The sequence below is a fragment of the Azolla caroliniana genome, unplaced genomic scaffold (genome assembly GCF_043228905.1).
Source record: "Azolla caroliniana isolate FFs.n. ecotype wild unplaced genomic scaffold, voAzoCaro1.0.p SCAF_7, whole genome shotgun sequence".
NCBI classification, from domain to species: Eukaryota; Viridiplantae; Streptophyta; class Polypodiopsida; order Salviniales; family Salviniaceae; genus Azolla; species Azolla caroliniana.
The window spans coordinates 6,339,841-6,361,979 of NW_028230442.1; the positions used below are offsets into that span (position 1 = coordinate 6,339,841).

General features: G+C 46.7%; 1 protein-coding gene across 1 annotated transcript; it reads right to left on the reverse strand.

Annotated features, from left to right (window-relative positions):
• Positions 1–14,301: 14,301 nt before the first annotated feature.
• LOC147861707 (uncharacterized) lies at positions 14,302–16,272 on the reverse strand. Its single transcript, XM_087322428.1, has one exon. It carries the CDS (start codon positions 16,270–16,272, stop codon positions 14,359–14,361), a length of 1,914 nt encoding a protein of 637 aa, XP_087178554.1. The 3' UTR covers positions 14,302–14,358.
• Positions 16,273–22,139: the final 5,867 nt, after the last annotated feature.

The following is a 22,139-nucleotide window of genomic DNA, read 5'->3' on the forward strand; positions in this document are numbered from 1 at the left end:
CGAGCCACATAAGGAACAACAGGAAGGGGAAGTCCAGCAGAGGGGTTATGAGAACGAAAGAGAGCTTGAGAGCAAGAGCGCTTAGCGTGATGAGGGCGAGATGGGGTTTCTGAGCTTGAGAGCGATGGAGATGGGGAGCGATAATGGTCTGTGCTGCGTTTTGGAAATGGTTTTAGTAACTTACTCCTAGGGTTTTGTGCCTAAAGCGAATCCTGAAGATTCTGAGTCATGGGTGCCATAATAAGTGACTAGCACCACGTGTCCTGAAGGTGAGTGGGGTGCTTCTAGTGCTTTGCATGTGCTTAAATAGGTACTAACTGAGTGGTGGCGAGGGGTGCTCCTAAAATTGTGGATGCCTAGGTGGGTGGTGTAGGTGTAGCTAATCAGTGGCTAAACTATGGTTAATCCTACCTACTACTACTTTTATTAATTTCAAGAAGGTGGGTGAGTCCTTATTCAGGGGGACACGTGGCGTCCTCCGTGGTGATCTCCCAAGTCTTGTTTGTGCCGTGTGGCTCGGTAAACGGGTTGGGTGGTGTAGTCCCTTGATATGGTCGAAGTCGAAAACCATTGGCCCAGCTTTTGACCGTGTCGCCGGCGAGTGTGCCGAGCTGGAACGTCCCGTTGAAATCGTTGATAATCCAGAATGGACCGGTCCACCGAAATCTTAATTTTCCCGGCATTGACCCGAGTCGTGTTTGGAAAAGAAGAACTGGTTTGCCGATGGTGAGCTCCTTCTCCAGCCCATATCGATGTCGATCCACGAAAGCCTTGTGTTGCCGTTGGTGTTGTTCGAGCTGGGCCATACTCTCTATCCTATCTTCCCCGAGTTCGAGGAGTTGTTCCAGCCGGTATTGCTCGGATTCGGCCTTGGGGAGCCGTGCTTTGACTTGAACTCGGAGGCTCGGGACTTGGAACTCGACGGGCATTACGGCGTCTAACCCGAACACCATTCGAAAGGGGGTCGATTGGATGCTTGTTTTGAAAGTCGTACGATACGCCCACATTGCGCTCTGGAGTTTGTCATCCCAATCGGTCCTGTTTTCATTGACGCTCTTCTTCAGTATGGTTTGGAGGATTTTATTGGTCGATTCTGCCAAGCCGTTCGCCTACGGGTAGTATGGTGTGCTTTTCTTGTGCACCACCGCGTAGTGGTGTGTAAGCTCACGTATTATATGATTGATGAAGTGCCCACCTTGGTCACTAACGAGCTCGATTGGACATCCGTAACGGCACCAGAGGTGCTCGTACACAAATTTAGCTGTGGATGCCGCCGTGTTATCTCAGAGTGCCTTAGCCTCGACCCATTTGGTGCAGTAATCCGTGGCAACGATAATATACCTATTCCCTGTTCGAGCCGCAGGTGGTTTGAAAGGGCCTACAAAATTCAAACCCCATTTTTGAAATGGGTCCAACGAAAGAATCAGCTGGTGTGGCATCCATGACTGTTCCATTGGTTGCCCCAGACGTTGGCACAAATCGCACTGCAGGCAAAACTCGTGAGCGTCTTTCTTCGTTGTCGGCCACCATAATCCACTTTGCCAAACTTTCCTTGCCGTGGAATCCCTAGCGTAGTGTCCCCCAGCTACTCCCTGGTGGGCTTCCTGAAGAACGGCGTTCTTCTTGAATTGCCGAATCGCTCAGCGCCATATGCCGTCTGAGCCTTTGTGGTAGAGAATGTCCGAGATGAGGCAAAAATTCCGGCTACGCACTGCTAGGCGTTTTCTCGTGTCAAGGGTCATGTGCTCGGGAGGTACACCGGTAGTGAGAAAATGGGTCATCTCCGTGATCCATTCATCCCCGTTATCGTCTGGTACCGTGGTCAGGTTAAATAAGCTAGCGTCCGGTAGCTCGTCGTACGTTGTTTTCGCCGGTTCTCCTGACTCAAGACGGCTCAAGTAGTCGGCGACGGCATGTTGTACCCCGGGTCGATGCTGAATCTGAAAATCAAACTCTTGTAGTAGGAGCATCCACCGAGCCAACCGTCCGGTGAGGGCTTGTTTATTGACCAAATAAAGAAGGGTCGAGTGATCCACGTGAAAGGTAAATTTCGGCCCAAGAGGTAATGCCGAAATTTATTGATGCTATAAATCATACCGAGGGCCTCCCGCTCGGTGGTGGAGTAATTCTTTTCCGCGGTCGAGAGCCGTCGGCTGGTGTAGTACACGGGCCTATACCAATTCGGGGGTGTGCATTGCATCAGGGCACTTCCGATGGCGATGTCCAAAGCATCTATGAAGACATGAAACGGTTCGGACCAAACCGGAGACTGGACCACCGGGGCATGTGACAGCATTCATTTCAGGGTTTGATAGGCCGTGTCCTCAACTGACGTCCATTGGAAAGGAAGGCGATGGACTGCCGTGTGTAAGGGTGTCGCGAAATCGGCCAGGTGTCGTATCATTCGGCTGTGCCACCGGATCTGTCCCAAAAAACGGCTTAGTGCCTTAGCATTCAAGGGTGCGGTGGCATTCAGGATTGCCTTTACTTTATCCGGGTCCATAGCGATGCCTTCTTGACTGACAATGTGGCCGAGAAGGTTGCCGCTGGTGACTAAGAACGCGCATTTCGCCGGGTTTAAACTCAATCAAGCTTGACGACATCGGTCCAGGCATAGTTGTAACTGGGTCATGTGTTCCCGTCGATGGCCATACACGGCGAAATCGTCGAGAAAGACTTGCATGAACGCCGGGATGTAGTCATGAAAGATTTCGGTGATGATGCGCTAGAACGTAGCCGGCGCCGTTTTTAGACCGAACATCATAACTTCTGCTACAAAAACACCCCATTCCGTGACGAAAGCGGTTTTCTCCTGATCCTCCGGGTGCATTCTTATCTGGTTATAGCCGCTGAACCCGTCGAGGAAACTGTAGCATTCGTGGCCAGCTACCGTGTCGAGGACGCTATTCGTGAATGGGAGAGGGAAACCGTCGGTGACTGTTGCCGCGTTAAGCTTCCGATAGTCGACACAGACGCGGATTTTTCCGTTCTTCTTTGGGACCACTACGATCGAGCTCAACCATGTAGCACGTTTAACAGGGCGAATGAAGCCCACTCGGAGTAGTTTGTCAATTTCCTCTTTGACTTTAGCGGCGTAGTTGGGGTGCATCCTGTAGCGCCTCTGCTGAACCGGCCGAGTGTCGGGTAAGATGTGAATTTGATGTTGGTAGTATTGAGGATCCAGCCCCTTCATATCGGTGTAAGACCAAGCGAAAACATTCTGGTAGTTGGTGAGTAATTTTACGAGGCATGCCCGTTCGCCGGTTGGTAGATTATGGGCAATTTGTACCGTACGGGGATTCTCGTCCGAACCGAGGTTTATTGTTTCCAGGGTTGATGCTTTCACTCGTTGTGAAATGGCGAGTTCACGTTCAAAAGCCTCCCGAGCATGACGTACCTCGGCAACTGTGGTTGCATTTGGTTCATCCTGGGGTGGTGACTCCTCCGTGACTTCCTCGTCTTTAGATGGCTCGATGGTTGGTAAGGCATTGATTTCGAAGAGAGGGATGATTGTGGGATGATCATCTAGGAAGTCATCGACCTCCTCATCGGCCAACCTGTCGAGCATATGGACCCCTTCCGCGTATAACGGCGAAGTGTTGAGGGCGACGGGGACTCGTTCTTCAGTGATGATTCGGACTCGTTCTTCAGTCGAGATGGCGAACGGAGCGGGTGTCGGCCATCCGAAGCCAAAAGGGGCATGGTTCCCATTGATTCAAGCCTAGGTTGAGACACGTTGACTCGCTAATAACGTTTATGCCGGATCCGTCGTCGATGATGCATCCGTGCAGGTCTTGTCCCTTAATGATGATTCGCACGGCTGGGTTCTGAGAATCCATGAGTGGTGGACCGGTTCCTGCTTCGGTGAGGTGTACCGGTGGTGTCACGGCCTTAGTATTGGCCTGGAGTGCCGCCAGGGTGTCCCGAAATCTCGGCATGAGTAGTAGCAGTTTATGTAGGGGCAGCGAGATGCGGGAGTTGGTAAGAACATCCCATAGCTGGTCGTCCTCCGACGTCATGGATGGTGCCGGGGTTTGTGGTACTTCAGTGGGCTCGTCCCTCATGTCAGTTTGCATACGTGCGGCATTATTTTTATTGGCCATGTCGACCCATTCTTTTGCTGCCTGTCGTACGTCATCTTGGATTTGCCACTGAGTAGTCTGCGCTTTACTCCGGGTAGTGACAGTTTGAACATCGGCCATGATATTGTTCACTGCGAGTGCCTTGCCACGGTTGGTTGTCGGACATTGCGTGGCGTAGTGGCCTGGTTGATTACATTTAAAACATGTCACGTTGGCCAAGCTGCTGGTGTCCGCTTGGTCTGTGTGTGGAAGTTGTTGTTGTTGATTCTCGGTCTCGTTTGGTGGTGGGTTGTTCCGAGGTGCGTTGGAGTTGCGATGGTCATGTTGAGGAGCGTCCCGTCGGCGGTTGTGATTAGGTCTTCTATTGTTGCGTGTGTTGCGGTTGCCGTTTCGCCGATCAATGCATGAGTTCCTTCAGTCATACCAATCATCGCGATCGTCATCGTATCGAGCATAATCGTCGTGCCGGTCATCGCGATAATAATCACGGCGGTTATCACGTTGGTAGTCGTCGTCTCGGCGCCATCGATCCGGGGATCGCGGTTGGTCGTTATCCTGGTCTCGGTAGATATATCGCTCGTCCTGCCGAGAGTATGTATTTCGTGGCTCGATCTGGTGGACCGATGCCGCCGTTGTGCAGTTCAGCATATTATATTCGCACTGCTCGACCGTGTGAGCTCGAGACTGACAGATCGGACACTGTGGTCGGTGGGGACATTCGAGGGCCAAGTGCCCTGATCTTGAACACGCAGTGCATTGGAGGGCTTGGCGAAAGCGATTGTCCTCTTGGGGAAGAGCGTTTTGCAAGGATGTCATCGAGAAGGTTGTGTCGTGTTGGTTCCGATCGAGGGCGAGAACGCGCACTATGACTTGTTCGATAGTATGGTTGGCGAAATTTGTAAGTGTGAGAGTCGTTCGTAGAGGCTCTCGTAAACTGGATAGGAAAGTGTCCGGTATATGTTGTGCCGAGACATCATCGGCCACTTGTCTGTAGAGATCCTGGAACCGAATCGTGAACTGCGCGACCGTTTCGTGCAGTTCCTGGCATATAAAGAAGAATTGCCGGAGCAGTTCCCATTTAGGCACCTCGCGATGAAAAAGTTCAAGTGTCATGGCAAGACTCGAACCCATGACTTTATGCTACATGGGTCGAGCTCTTACCATTAGATTAGGAATTGTATTTTGTAGGATATTATTTTCATTTATACTTTATCATAGAAAATTGATGTATATTCCAGATCTCTCTGGAACATTCTAGAAGCTTCAAGATTATTCCTAAAAACACTATAAAAGGAGGCACAAGGCATTGTTTTGAACCAAATTGGTTCAACGCCAGTCTTAAGCCTCTTAGCCGCTTGTACTTATCTTTTCACATAATATATAGCTGTTGTCATCATCTCTCTCATTCTCGCTATCTCTCTCTCTCTCCTCTTCTCACTTCCTCTCTCGGGAATCTTACGCAGTCCCGTCCTCTTAGTACTAATAGTACTGCTGTTCTTAGTACTAATTCCATCTCTGTTTTAGTACTATTCCTGACAGTTTGAACCAATTTTTCCCTCTAGCCTACTTGTCACTCTCCCTCATCCTCCTACCCTTTTCCCTATACCATGGCTACTGTTAGCGCCCAAGAATACCAATCCGTTTTCTCTGAGCTACAGTGCCTAAAAGAAAAGTTTGTTGCCCTGGAACAAGAAAACCAACGGCTGATAGGGGATCTGCAACAAATCGCTCTAGAAAAACAACAAACGCAACAACAACATGGGGAGTTAGCGTTACGGGTACAACAACTCGAAGCAGCGTTGCAACAACAAGGATCCAGTCCCCAAGGATTTCATAAAGAGCCCAAGATTGGACTTCCTGTGAAATTTGATGGAACGCGTTCGCAATTCCGGGGATTCCTTAATCAGGTACGCTTAGTCATCCAGATGCATCCTTCCCGATATCCCACTGATGCATCTCGAGTCGGCCTAATAGGCACGCTACTTAGCGGCTCAGCCTTGGCATGGTTTGCTCCGCTTCTAGAAAAACAATCACCCTTACTTAATAACTTTGAAGATTTTATTGGTGAGTTTAAAGCCTGCTTTGGAGACACTGACAGCATCAGGACGGCGATCAACAAGATTCGGCGATTGCGTCAAGGCGATCGTCCAGCCTCTGCCTACGCGGCGGATTTCCGCCTACTTGCTTCAGATATACCCTGGGATGATCAAGCACTAATGGAGCAGTTTCGCTATGGCTTGCGAAACGATGTCAAAGATCTACTTCTAACTTTCCCCGAAGAACCAAAGTCTCTTACGGAGGCAATCAGTCGAGCAGTTCGATGTGACAACCGCCTTTTTGAACGGCGTTCAGAACGTCAATTACAGATACCACGCTCGAGGCCAGAGCCCACTTACGCCGCAGTCGCGGCTAAACCGTTTGCACGAGACACACCTCAAGCAAATACTTCGACACCGATGGAGATCGATACCATGCGTCGACGCGGCCCGTTATCGGAAGAAGAAAAGCAACGTCGACGTGCCAATCGATTATGTCTTTATTGCGGTGGACCAGGACATATCGCCATCAATTGTCCCCATAGGCCAAGAAGACAGGTAAATCAAATCGTCGCCTGTACTAAACCCGAGTCAATTCTTCCCTTTGGAGTGTCTGATAGTATTAATAGTACTAATAGAGTGTCAGATAGTATTCATAGTACTAATAGCCCAAGTATCTCAAATAAATTTGAAATCCTTAGTCAATTAGATGAAGAGTTAAACGATTGAGTCCAGCCAAAATAGGAGCCATTTGGTTGGACAGCAGCCCTAGATCTGTACAGCCCATTAGTGGTTCCATTCCTTCCAAGCAAGTTAGCAATGTGTTCCTAGCCCAAGTCATTGTTAGTACTAAAAGTACTCCCCCAGTACCCGTCCTAGCACTTTTAGATTCCGGAGCTAATTCCTGTTTCATGGATCGAAATTTTGCCCAAGCTTCTCAGATATCCTTAAGAAAACTTCCTTGTCCCGCATCTGTAGTGGTCATTGATGGTCGTCCCATTGCTTCCGGGAATATTGTAGAAGAATCAGAACCCATTCAAGTTGTCCTAGGTAGTTTTGTGTGTATAATATCATTTAATATAATTAGTAGTCCAGAGCATCCCATTGTCCTAGGATTACCTTGGCTTGAATTACATAATCCAGCCATAGATTGGAGAACAAGAGAAGTCCGATATCGACCACCCCAAGAATCAACTCACCGAGTTTCGACCATTTCACTCCATCAACTACGCGAAGAAGGACCCAAGGAGGCAATGTTCCTATTTGCCATATCAGTACATCCTTCTAGCACTATTAAGAAGGACTCCTCAATACAACTTCCGGCAAAATATCATCCTTATGCCGATGTATTTGACAAGGTAAAAGCCGGTACCCTTCCTCATCACCGTCCCTATGACTGTCCCATCGATTTACAACCAGGAACTGAGCCACCATGGGGACCAATTTACAACTTGTCACCCACCGAGTTAGAAGTCCTTCGAGCCTACATAGAGGAGAACTTGGCAAGCGGGTTCATCCGTCATTCGAAATCTCCGGCCGGTGCACCCATCTTCTTTGTCAAGAAGAAAGATGGCTCACTTCGTCTTGTCGTTGATTACCGCGGATTGAATAAAGTCACCATCCGGAATAGGTATGCACTTCCTCTTATATCAAGTCTTTTAGAGCGAGTTAATGGTGCCAAGTTTTTTACTAAAATCGACCTACGAGGAGCGTATAATCTCGTGCGGATCCGACCGGGAGATGAGTGGAAGACCGCTTTTCGCACGCGGTATGGGCATTTCGAGTATACTGTTATGCCGTTTGGCCTAACCAATGCACCCGCAGTCTTCCAACACATGGCAAACGATATATTCAGAGACCTCTTGGATATCTGTTTGATCATTTATCTGGATGATCTGTTGATTTATTCGAAGACCCAGGAAGAGCACGATTCTCATGTACTATTAGTACTAAAGCGACTCCGCGAGAATGGTCTTTATGCCAAGCTAGAGAAATGTAGCTTTGACTGCAAGCAAGTGGAATTTCTAGGCTACGTCATCTCCTCAAAGGGCATCGCCATGGATCCAGCTAAAATCCAAACTGTACTAGAGTGGCAAATTCCACGGTCGGTACGAGATGTACAATGTTTTCTAGGCTTTGCTAACTTCTACCGTAAGTTTATACAGGATTACTCGAAGATTATTTTACCTCTCACACAACTTACGAAGAAGGGCCAAGCATTTCTTTGGTCCATCGAAGCAGATATGGCTTTTCGGCATCTTAAGAAAGCCTTTACATCAGCACCGATTCTAGCTCATGTGGATACAAGCAAACCATTCATCATGGAGGCCGACGCATCAGATTTCGCCCTCGGTAGCATCCTTTCTCAACAAGGCGATAAAGAAGAGTTGCATCCGGTGGCTTTCCATTCGCGCAAATTCAATGTCGCAGAAATCAACTACGAAATCCATGACAAGGAGTTATTAGCCATCGTGGATTCATTTGTACAATGGCGGCATTTCTTGGAGGGCTCTCCACATCAGGTCATTGTCTTTAGCGATCATAAAAATCTTGCTTATTTTCAGAATGCTCGCGTACTAAATCGACGGCAAGCTCGGTGGGCGCAATTCCTCACGCGTTTCAACTTCGAAATCACATATCGACCGGGGAAGCAGCAAGGAAAAGCAGATGCACTATCACGGCGTTCATATCTTGCACCTCGTCCTGGTGACGCAACATTTGATAATCAAAAGCAAGTAATCTTGGGACCAACACGATTGCACACGACGCGGATTTTTCACACCCCGATGGATTCACGGATTACCGATGACATACGTGCAACCTTGAAGACGGATAGTTTTGCTCAAGACATCCTGGCGCACATTGATACTTCTCGGGCATCCTGTTCTCAGTCTCAACAACCAGGTATTGACTACCGACAATTCGAATATCATGATGGTTTGTTATTCTTTAAAAAGCGCGTATATGTCCCCGATTGCTCCTGTCGCCTTCAAATCGTCCAACATTGTCACGACACCCATACGGCGGGACATTTCGGTAGTACCAAGACGTTGGAGTTAGTGCAGCGATCTTTTTGGTGGCCCCACATGCGCCGTTTTGTCGACGACTACGTTCGGACCTGTGATGCTTGCTGCCGAGCAAAGATGCCACGACACCATCCATATGGCTTGTTGGAACCTTTACCAATTCCAAGTAAGCCATGGCAGTCTATTTGTCTTGATTTTATTACAGATCTGCCGGTCTCGAAGGGGTTCGATGCTATCCTAACCGTCGTCGATCAATATACGAAGATGGCACATTTTGTGCCATGTACTAAAGCCATCACTAGCGAGGAAACCGCCGCTCTTGTTATGCGTGAGGTATTTCGGCATCATGGCCTACCAGACAGTATTGTCAGTGACCGAGGCCCGCAATTTGTCTCCAAATTTTGGCAGCATCTCTTCAGGATGCTCAAGGTCTCCTGCAACCTCTCCTCCGGCTACCATCCTCAAACTGACGGACAGGCGGAACGAACAAACCAAACGTTGGAGCAATATCTCCGGTGTTTCCTGAGTTATCAACAGGACGATTGGGCCGAGATTCTCCACTTTGCGGAGTTTGCGTATAATAATGCTATTCATTCCTCGACTCGGGTCTCCCCATTTCTCGCTTATACCGGTTTCCATCCTCGCTGGTCGGTGATCGACACTCCGGAGCTACCTACCAACCCTCGTGCCGAGGACCATTTGGAGAGGCTACGCAAGATCCAGATGGATCTCTCTACTCACCTTCGTCATGCTCAAAACACACAGAAGACTTATGCGGATCGTCATCGGATTCCCTCCTCTTTTGCCATCGGAGATCGAGTATGGCTCTTACGTCGTCACATCAAGACTACTCGACCGTGCGACAAGTTGGATTATCGACGACTCGGTCCTTTCCGTATTACGGGGAAGATTAATGATGTCACCTTCCGCCTGGATCTCCCTCCGCAGCTTCAGATACATCCGGTTTTCCATTGTTCTCTTCTTGAACCTTATAAAGCAAACACCATTCCCGATCGTGTGACACCACCGCCGCCCCCGCTGGAGTTGGACGCCGGCCCAGAGTATGAAGTTGCTGCCATCCTCGATTCCAAACTTGTTCGCAACAAACTTTATTACTTGGTCGATTGGCTCGGTTATAGTCCGAGCGAACGTACTTGGGAACCCGTCGAGAATGTTGCCAATGCACAAGATCTTCTTGCTGATTTCCACCGAAAGTATCCGGACAAACCCGGTCCGCAGTTAGCGCCGACTCGTTCCACTCGTCGTCTTTAAGGGGGAGATAGTGTCATGGCAAGACTCGAACCCATGACTTTATGCTACATGGGTCGAGCTCTTACCATTAGATTAGGAATTGTATTTTGTAGGATATTATTTTCATTTATACTTTATCATAGAAAATTGATGTATATTCCAGATCTCTCTGGAACATTCTAGAAGCTTCAAGATTATTCCTAAAAACACTATAAAAGGAGGCACAAGGCATTGTTTTGAACCAAATTGGTTCAACGCCAGTCTTAAGCCTCTTAGCCGCTTGTACTTATCTTTTCACATAATATATAGCTGCTGTCATCATCTCTCTCATTCTCGCTATCTCTCTCTCTCTCCTCTTCTCACTTCCTCTCTCGGGAATCTTACGCAGTCCCGTCCTCTTAGTACTAATAGTATTGCTGTTCTTAGTACTAATTCCATCTCTGTTTTAGTACTATTCCTGACATCAAGGAACTTTGTGCGCACGATTTGGAAAGTGGTGACCTCTCCTATTTCGAGACGAGAGTACCATCGTGCGGCCGGTCCATCGAGGGAGAGTGTGAACTCGGCAATCTTCGAGGCATCGATTTCGCCCGGCGTGAGGCGGTGCGTGGAGTGGTTAGCCTGCCACGTGGATATGAAGGCACGGACGTGTGACTCCGCGTCTGAGCCGTCGGTATATCGTGGGTATGGGTACGACATGATGTCGTACTGTGGATCTTCTGGTAGCACCGGAAAAGGGTTTAGTTCCGGTTGATTGACCTCCAGAGGACTCGACGGGGGTTCTGGTGGTGAATCAACTCGCGATCGAGTGTCCGATGGTGAGGATTGCACTGGACAAGCCCCCGATTGATCGGGAAAGGATTGGTCAGTGACCGCCGAGTCGGAAGTTCCTTCGACTGGCTCAGGGCGTCGGGTGGGTGGCTGAGACCTCGTGGTGCGAGAGGGCGCCGTAACGGCGGCTGGTGATTACCTTCAACGAAGTTCGCTGTGCACTCACAGCTGTAACCGGGCGTGCCAAATTGTGTTACCCGTTCCTTTGGGTGAACACCTTCGATAGATCTGCATATATCGGTCTTCAAGGGCGTGGTACGTGAAGGCTCGTAACAGAGGCGTCGAGAGAGATACAGGGCTCAAAGAGAAAACACTAGTGAGGTCTTGATAGACGTGGCGGCGTGAACCTCATAGGTATGGATCAAAGCACAGACTCATGCAGCAAAAATAGGCACAAATCAGATATATTACTATGACAGAAAAGATTACAGAACACGGCCTATGGTCGGTGACCTTACGAGTTTATCTAATTACGAATGACTAAGCCAGTGCTTCCGCCTATAGTTTTCTTCTCCTCCTCTCTGAGGTACTGGTCCTCGTTTAAATAACTTTTCCCCTAATACACAGCCGAGTCGTCGGTGGCCTGTGATACTCGGACTCGGCGTTTGCTAATTTCCTAATTTTACATTTCTGTCCCCTGGACAACAGTCTACTGCCACCGCCATTGCTTCTGCAAGTTCGCTCCCCCTCATTTTCAGATTCCTTTGCCGCCCCTCTTCACGTCAGGTTCACCAAAGATGTCGAGGAAATCCTCGCGGATGCGTAGAAGTTGGGCAGGACCACGAGGGTCTTGAACCAAGGAATCAAGAAGTGAGGAGGAAGAGTCTATGGTTTACGTGAGCCTTGAGACCGCGGTTTAAACAGAGAAGGTTAGCGAAACGAGAGAAGGTCAATCCCCTGGTCGGGAGCACTCGAGCGTTTGACGCGAGTAGGGGAAGCGCCTTCCGGTGATCCGTCGTAGGACTCCTCGTCTTCTTTGGTCTCTATTTCCTTTCTCCTCTCCGTCTCTTTTCTCCTCTCTTCTCTCGACTACCTCCCTGTTTCTTTCTCCTCTCCAGACGACATCCCCCAAAACAGTCAAAGGTCGCCCCTTTTATAGCACAAGGAGCCACCGTTACAGAGCATTCATGACCTGTCGCTTTCCCTTCCTAGATTCTTCCCCCTGATTCCCTCTCCTCGTAACTCTCCCTACTTACGTGATGTCTGAATCCCTATAAATGCCTTAACTACCTAGTACACCTCCTTCTACCTATGCCTAGTACTTACATTATTTGATTCACTAGGGGTGTGCACTCGTGCACACCAGTGTTCCTGCGCATTTCGCATTGTTTCCACCTATGGCCCGGAATCTTCACGACAACGTGTTGAGAGATCAAGCTCAACTTAGTTTAGTTAGTTAGTCAACCATGTAACTTCGTAGTTACCTAAATAGAATCTAGTTAGACGTGTTGACTATAACGCCTTAAATGGGACCTTGTATTTAAGTGGGATATTCTAGATCCTCCACTCCTAAGTACATTTAATATAGGACTTACACATTAGTACCTATATTCTACTCACATATGTGCACCTTTGCACATGAGATGTATATATACCTCATTGTGGGTATCTTTGTATTTGATGATGTTTTATAATATACACTCTAGTTTACTCATCCCCCATCTTGTGTTATTCATAATTGTATCTCTCCTCTCTCTCTTCCTCTCACACACATACACACGCATATCAAATAATCTTCCGCTTAACTTAATCACATAATTAGGTACTAATTAACCCTTAATTAATCATCTAATTCTTAACTATATTGATCATATTCGTGTATCCCATTTAAGACTCTTCAATTATGATCCCTTAATGGGTTCATGTAGTGAGAACACCACATAATTTTACCTCTTTCAGAAGATGCCCTCTAACTTCCATTTGTTCCGAACAATTCAATGATTCCTGCCTAAAAGTAGAGTAAACTAGGAGACTAGGTTGGAAAAAGAAACTCTTGGAGCACCTAATATGCTTCTGCAATTGAGCCCCATTTAGGAAACATAATCACCAAAGCATTACAAATTAAGCCCTTCACTAGCCATTTCTCATTCTAAACTTACCATAAATGTTATGATCATCATTTCTGGTTCCCAAGAAGCAGTGAATGTTGTGATAAAATGCACTTGGAATGTTGAGTGACAAAAGGTTTTATGAGTCAACAACAAAGAATTAATGAATGTATATATAACCTTGATGGATATCAAATACACATGGAATATCGAGTGAAAAAAGGTTGTGTGTCAATGATAGAGCATTAATGAAGATACGAACATGTCTTCTTTGATTTACCAAGTCTTAGTTGCGCAATAGAATGACTGATGATTTGAGGGTATTTCTAATCTCCAAGTTTAAACTGAGAGTAAAGAAAGAGGATGAATATATACTATGAATTTGCATAATACAAAGTTCGATTCCAACATATGTATATATGGTGTGAAATCGTCCAAGCTTTCAAACAAATACCATGCGAACTTCACAAAAACACGGGCGAGAAACATGATCCACAATCGGCTAATGGCATCACACCATCTAGGGGCATGTGATGAGATAAAGCTCGAACGTGAGAAAAGACAAACTAAATCTTTGTATTCTTTGAGGGTCGGAGAGGTTAAAGAGTTTTTAGAGATAGGCTTTCAAGGATGGGTTGTTATAAGGAATTGAAATCTGAGCAACTCTAAGTCATTGGATGGACCTCGGCTTAAAACGAGGGTCGGACGTAGATAAATAAGAAGCAATAAATCATCGTAAGGATCAAGCTCTTAACAATCAAAGCAACGAAGGCACTTGAGCATAGTGTACACTTATTTAGCTTTAAGCGGCCATATTTGTGTCGTGTCGTGTCGAGAGGGTGGGCGGGCGGGCAGGCAAACATCATTGGTGTGTGCCCCCTAGAGAGGACCCACCAACAAATGTTGAAGAAAATGAATACGTTCTCTCTCTTCAAATACTCTAGTGTGTGTGTGTGTGTGTGTGTGTCTAGGGTTAACAACATACAAATACACCACCAACAAACATTGGATTATACACCAAACCAACAAGCATTGGATTGGTGCCCCTCTTTCCTTTCCCAACTCCCTTTTCTGATTAATCAATCTATGGAAAGCTTCCTGGGTTCGGGTTGCTGACGTGGAACCACGCCTCCTCGGTGGCCGAGGCCCGGGAAGAAGGCGACGAAGACGAAGGCGATGACGATGAAGAAGAAGAAGGATGCATTCCGCCCGTATAGCTTTCTCCACCTCCCGTAGTCGAAGACAAGCTCCCCCTCCCGCACCCCGATTGTATATAGAGATCCTCCATACAATACGGCCACGACGCCGCCTGCGCAGCATCATGGGCCGACGATGCCGGGGCCGGGGCCGGTGGCGGAGGAAGCATCCAGTCCATCCATGTTCCTGGACCGCTGCCCAAATACTGCTGCTGCTCCTGAGGATGAAACCCACCTTGCTCAACCCATGTTATAGGCATGCTGCTAGAATTACCGCCTTGGAATCCAGCTGATGTGGGCCGCCCCAGAGTAGAATGTTCATGCGGGCGAAGAAGTTGCGCAAGGATTTCGTTATCATCTATACTACTCATCCGGACATCCGGTGCCGCCACCGCCTCCATTGGTAGTGGCGGTGGTGGTGGTGCCATCGTGGCGCCTCCGCCGACGACGGCCTGATTAAGACCAAATAGATGGAGATCCTGAGGGTAAAGGACGGATTGAGTTGATGGATAGCAGCTGGGCTTTAAAAAACCGCCGGCCAAAGCCATCCCCATGGGGTGTTGCCGCCCCTGCTGTAGCTGGGGCGGCCCGGCGGCGGCAGGCAATTGGAATGGAATGCCTTTGGGCGTGTAGTATATATGCGGGCTTGGGATGTAATCGGCGGCGGCGGCGGCGGCTACACCCCTCGACAACGGGTAGAAGGGGCTACTATAACCGCCAAGCGCATGCGACTGCGGGGCCGCCGCCACGATGCTGTTATCCTGCCCAGGCCTCCTCTGCTGTGTGAACTCATGGCCCACAGGAGACGCCCAACAAATCACAGGCTCTGCGTGCGGGGTATTACCATCCTCATCTGTTCTAGCCCCAGATTGCTGCTGCCATGCCATATCTAGGTTTGGGATGTTGAGATAAGGGAACCTGGGGATCGGCTGCAGCAGCGCTGGGGGCTGTAGTGTAAGATCGCGAGCAAGCGTTCCATAGCTGATCGGCTGAGTAATACATGGCGGCACATTAAGCTGCGGATGGAACTGGATGTTAGGAGGAGGAGGAGGAGGAGGAGGGAGGGGCTGGATCAGACTGCTGTTTCCGCCGGCGGCAGGTGGTGTTGCCGGAAGAAGAGCGGGGAGCATTTGGCCGGTGGAAGCGGGTATTCTGTAATAATTCGGAACCCTAAACAGATCATCTGCTGGAGGCGGCGGCGGAGGAGGAGGCATCATCATCATATACCTTCTCCCTGCATCGCCTGCTCCGAACGGCAAGTCTAGCAGCGATGGCGGAGCCGAATGTGCATAAAAGCTGTGCGTTACAGGAGCTGGGGCAGCTGTAGCACCTACCACCGTGGAGCTCTGCATTGCCTTCAAGAGCTCGGAAGCCCTATCCGGGAAATTGAGTTTGGCCCTGGAGCCCCTGAACCTGACGGCCGCCTCATCATACGCCGCCGCCGCCGCCTCCGCCGTGTCGAACGTTCCCAACCATACCCTCGCCGCTTTCTTAGGGTCGCGGATTTCAGCCGCCCATTTCCCCCAGGGCCGCTGCCGTACGCCTCTGTACCTCCCTTTTCTGGCCGGCGGCGGCGGGCCATCGAGCAAGGTGGCTCCGCCGCCACCGCCACCGCCACGGCTATGAATGGTCAAGGCATCTTTGTGCATAACCTGTGATGGCGGTGGCGGTGCTGGACAGTCTGTTAATGGGCCGCCAAGAGCCACTGCCGAAGGGTGCTCCTGCAGAGCCAGATCGATGGTCGTCGTCCTAGACTCTGCCTCCTGCTCAACCGCATTACTGCAGGACGGCAGTCTCCCCATGGATTGATCGCGCCCCGACAAGCCTGCATTCGCCTCTCCAACCGTCAAAACAACATTTTACAGAACAGACAAGAAGACCACAAAGAAAAAAAAAAAAAAACACAGAGAAAAAAAAGAAATCATTGCAATCAATTGCAAAATTATATATATATATATATATATAGGAACTCCAGCAGCAGAGGTTGTGATCGGACCATATATATATGTATATGTATATATGTATATAATTGTATGATTATATTTTTGTGGAAAATAAAATTTATTAGAGGCGTTTGCCAAAATATGAAACGAATGGTTTTATCCTAAAGTGGGAATGTGGCCAGAAAAGACCTTGGGGGAGCAGAGATGCGGCAGAAGGCGGCGTGAGCAGCGGCAGCAGATCAAGAGACATGGCGGAAGCAGAGGAGGAGGAGGAGGGTGGCTGGCAGCTGAGCGGCGGAGGCGGGAAAAGCTCATGGCCGCCGCCGCCGCCGCCGCGGAGGCCATCAGCCAACGCGAGACTGCTGGAGCTAGCAGGCAGGGGCCATGTCCAGCTACTGCTCCAATGATGGGCGGCTAGAGGGAAGGGGTCATAGACATGGCCGCCGCCGCCGCCGCCGCCGCCGCCGGGAGGTTGCATGGCTGCGGCAAACATGGAGGCAGCAGGACCGCCGCCGCCGCCATAATCATCATCATTACCATCATTCAGCCTACAAGCAGTAAATCGGCAATCTCTAGTGTGTCCCCTGGCGGCGGCGTCGGACGCCTGGTGGTCATTCTTCCGCTTCTTGTCTGAGGAGGAGGAGGAGGAAGAGGAAGAAGAAGAAGAAGAAGAAGAAGAAGAGGGCGGAACTTCGGCAATGTTCTCCAGATCAGCTTCTTTGGCGGCGGCGGATGGGATCAATCAATCAATCAATGAGGAGAGAAAAAAAAAAAAAAAGCAACAAAAAAAAAGAAATTTGGGTCGAGAAAAGGTACGAAGCGATTTTGAGTCGTCGGAAGCAGAAGAAAGAAAAGAAAAGAAAAGAAGGAAGGAAGGAAGGAAGAAAGAAGAAGGGGGAAGATCAAAAAAAGAAGAGGAGGGGCGAGGCGGCGCTTTTGCGGCGGAGAGGGAGGCCACGTCGTCATTTTCTATCCTCTTATCGCCACCGCCGCCCGCCGCCGCCCGCCTCCCTGCCCTCTCAGCGCCCTCTAAGGGCGTCCTCTCTCTCTCTCTCTCATCATTTGCTCTCTCTCTCTCTCTCTCTCCTCAGAGTGTCGGACACGTGTACGTACACTTCGGTACGGACGCGTGTACTTGCTCTACCCCAATCACAACTTTTTTTTTTGGTTCTGCTTTGTTTGGGCATACATACTGATACATACGTAATAACGCCAACTACTATTTAAAATAACTATTGAGGGTTTAGGGTTTAGGGTTTAGGTCAATAGAAACGCTTTCCTTTTGGGTCCCCCTTTTTTTTAACCCTTTTTCTTGTTTTAGCCATGTTTTATTAACCAAAAAACAAAAATATAGTGAAATTTGAAATTGAAAAAAAAACAAACAAACAAACCGAAAGAAGGAAAGAAAGACCCAAAACACTCATCACCATCTTTAACCCATTGGAATTTGGCACCCCCCAAGGGCTACGACCAAAAACAAAAAAAAACTAAAACTATCAATATAGCATATATACTCGAGCGCATACCGTTTGGGCAAATGCAAAACTTTTTCACCCCAATCGGAAATTTTCCTACTTCTCTCTCGTTAAACCTAACCAGATTTTCAAACTTTCTTATCAGCTATTTTCCTACTATTTGTAAATGTATTATCGTAAACAAAAAATAAACTATTTTTCTCCATAAGTTTTCACAATGGAACCATCATCGTTCATATAGATTTCCTACTTCTTATTGACCTAACAACATTTCCATTTGACAAATTTATCTACAATGTGCATCCAAGATCTAATAATCAATCAACCAAAACCTAATATGTTGGAATCTAGGTTTTGCCATGAATGGTATCATATCTTCCAAAAACAAATAACACAAAAAAAAGGTAACATAAAGTTAGTCACCAACACCCATGTCTCTACACAAGGACCATCGTAGCACCATCATGTGCCTCTCCAATCCGAATCATTAAATTTCTAGCGAGGATGTTATTTATAAAGGTTACGAAGGGGTAGATTGTGTTGAAGGTTTTGATTTGTCTGGTATAGAGTTCGAAAGCACATCCCTACCCATTTTTTGCAAACACTCTAGGAGAATCTTAGTGCTTTTGCGCATGTCTCCAAATCTAAAATACATCTTCCCCATTCACTTAAGTGAACAAAAATGATCCATGAAATCCAAATATATTAACAATGTACTGAATAACAAATCAATTGCGTCATATCCTGTAAATTGGACTATGATTTCCAATAGACAAATTTTTCTACAATTTGCATCTAGCTCTAATCAAACAACAACCTGCCATGCGTAACACAACCCATTTTATCTATTTACTTGCATACGTACTTAACACTTTATAAACCTACGTCAAGCATTGATGAGCTTGTTAAGGAGGTTATTACATTCAAGAGAGGTGAGCAAGATTAGGGTAGGTAAGGTTAGTTGGTTGGGGGTGATCAACACCCACTCTCACTTGACTCGCCATGAATAGGGTGTATGTTGGTTTGGACCCCTTGCCCTGGCCTACAATAACAATGTAGAAATTCAACTCCTACAGTACGAAGACATGCACTTGATGGATACACCTCGAGATGATAAATCTTTTTGGCATTGTTGGAAGGGATTCTAAGGCCGATGCTTCAAGTTGTTGGTGAGCTTTCCATAAGATCCCATGGTAAATTTTACCTACCTCGGGAGGGGCAAATATGCCAAGAAAGAGGACATTGTGATCATCATAACAGTGTAAGGTAGAGGGTAACCTAAGGGGTTTAGGCATGTTGAGGAGAAGATTCATTTCTAATTTTTATTTTCTCGCTTAAATTTGAGTGAGTGCTTAGTGTGTTCTGCTTTACTTTCTGTTTGGGTGGTTATTTTTTTAATTTTCGCCCACTTAAAAACAACATAATGATTAGCTTGCTAATCATTCGGTTTATTTTCTTGCTTAATTTTGTTTGTTTCTATTTTCACCTTTTACTTTAGAGCTCGACGCCTACGAAAGGGAACACCATCGGCAAGAAGGTGAACAAGAGGACAATGAGGACGCAGTAACATCGAACGTGTAATTGTAGGTTCTTGCCAAACAGGCAAGTGTATTATCTTGGAAATGTCTCTCAGGTCGCCTATAAAAAGGGGCCGAGAGCATTGTATCAACATCAGTCTGTTTTGGTTTATTAATATAATTTTGGTAGTTAGAGTACTTTCAGTGTTGGATGATCTTATTCGTTTCTCTATTACATAGATTATATTTATAACTATCAATCGATCAAGATCTTATGTTATAATTTTATTAATCAAGTCCGAGTAATTAACAGTTGTGTGATGTTCTGAGTAAGCAATTATCATAGTCGGCAAACATTCCATCTCCAACCATAGTCTTCTTGATAGGACGACTTAGTGATTAAGATGCCCGACTCTTTGTGTCAATCGACAAAGACAACAATATACCACCCCATTGAACAAACCACCACAAGGATATAGATCCTATAATGCTTGTCCCAAAACATAATGGTAAGATCCGAATATGTGTTGAGTTCCATAGAGTCAATGTGGCCACTATTTGTGACAATTACCCATCTCATCTATTGAGCATTTGTGGGCAAAGAAATGTACAAGTTCATCAATGGTTTCTCTAGTTACAACCAATTAGTTGTAGCCCCTAATGATCAAGATAAAATGACATTCAATATTGCTTTTGGTACATTATCTTATAGATAAATGTCATGTGAGCTTACAAGTGCCCTAAGCACGTACCAAAAGGGCACATACCACACTTTCATCTCAAACCTAAGGAACAGGGTGGAATCATACATTGACAAAATTTATTCCAATTTGACATGGGATGCATGTCTTCAATGATTCAGTATGAACTTTGAGCGAAGCGAGTAGTATTGACTCTCCCAAACCCATTAAACATTGACTCTGCGTAATGTCATAGGACATTATCCTCTTATGAAGAAGCTAAAGTGAAACTCATACTAGAGATGCACCCATTGACCAAGGAGAAATACTATAGGATTTATAGGCTATGCAAGGTATTGTATGAGATTCAAAAAAATGTTTTCTAAGAAAATTGGACCTCTCTATTCATTGCTTAACTTAGTGTTAAAGTGGACAAAAGAATGCCCCAAGGCATTAAAATTTTTGAGGTCACTAGATTGGGACAAGGAATTTCATGTCCACACAAATGCCTCTGCCCGTTGTTGTTAGGGCAATCCTCACTCAACCAAGAGACAGAAAACAAGACTTTCCTATACCCTTCGTCAATCCCCAACTTTGTCCACAACAAAGCATGAGGCTATTGGAAATTATATATGAGGACAAGAATTTTAGGCATTACCATCTTGCTTGCCACTTGCTTTTACATGGGCCACTAAACCGAATTGTACCCAATCAATAAAATGTGTTATGCATGAAGGATCTCATGATGCAATTGTGATCTCCTAGAGTTTGATTTTAAAATAAATGTACGGAAAGGAAGTAATCACATACATGTTGATTGTTTCCACCTAAAACACTATGAGAACATGATAGTGAGATTTATCTACCGCCTAGTGTTAGTAAGCAATTGAGGGTCTCACTTCGTTAATGAAGTCATAACCCACATCCTAGGTGAGTTCATGGTTGTCCGTTAGAAGAATTTGCCTTGCTACCCTAGGTGCAATGGCCAATCATAGAGCTCGGATAAGATTCTATGTTTCCTCACGAATATAGTGACCTCATCAAGATCAAACTAAAACCACAAGCTACACGACACTTTGAGCAGTTCAAACTTGCTTCAAAGTAGGTAATTGACATAAGTGGACACAAAAAAGAAGTTGTTGCATCAATGGAATTCCTTGAACCTACCGTACACATAATTGTTCAAGAGAGATGAGATGGAGACCTCCTACCCTCTCATTTAGAAAACTTGGAATCAATAACGGAAACTCAAGTACTAATATTTCATGCCTTGCGTTCAGAGAAAGAAAATTGTAAAGCTCGACATGAGAATGAGTGGTTCTTCAATTTTCCCTCAATGGCATAGAAAGAAGCTCAAGATTTGGGGAGAAGGACCCTACATAGTGACCTAGATTATGGAAACAAGTGGCGCTTGCATGTTACAAAATCTCGATGGAGAGGATCTGCTAGTTTTGTCATCAAGAGTAAGTTGAAACTCAAGAGCACTTAATAAAAGAAATCTAATGCACAAGCCGCATAGCTGGAGACGAATCTATGGAACATCCGAGCCAAGCTCAAGGGGTGAGGGTTGTGTCCACCCCATAAACATAGTGGCAAGGTCAAGCACACAACGTTATCATATTTGAATGGTCCCCTTGTCAACTTTGGTTGATACCGGAGCAATTGTTGATGATTGTATCCTTTGGAACAAGGGTGGCTCTTGAATTCCCTCACCTTACAATCTGCATAATTGTTGAGACAAAACCCTTAAGCCAAAAGCCAAATATCTTAGTCTCAGAAAGCTTGAATGTAGAGCCTACACACCACAATGTTTCCCCCAACACACCACAATGCTCCCCCTAATGATATGCTCGCTCTACCACCTTTGATTACCATCAAGATGATTGGGTTTCCCATGTTCACTTCCTGGAGTATGCTCACAATAATTCTTCCATCAAATATACTTCTTTCTTTTCCAACAAGGGATGCCATGCCTGTTGGACGATGCTTGAACATCCACAAATCTCAACAAAGTCCCATTTTGGAGAATCATCTACTCCGACTCTAAGATATTC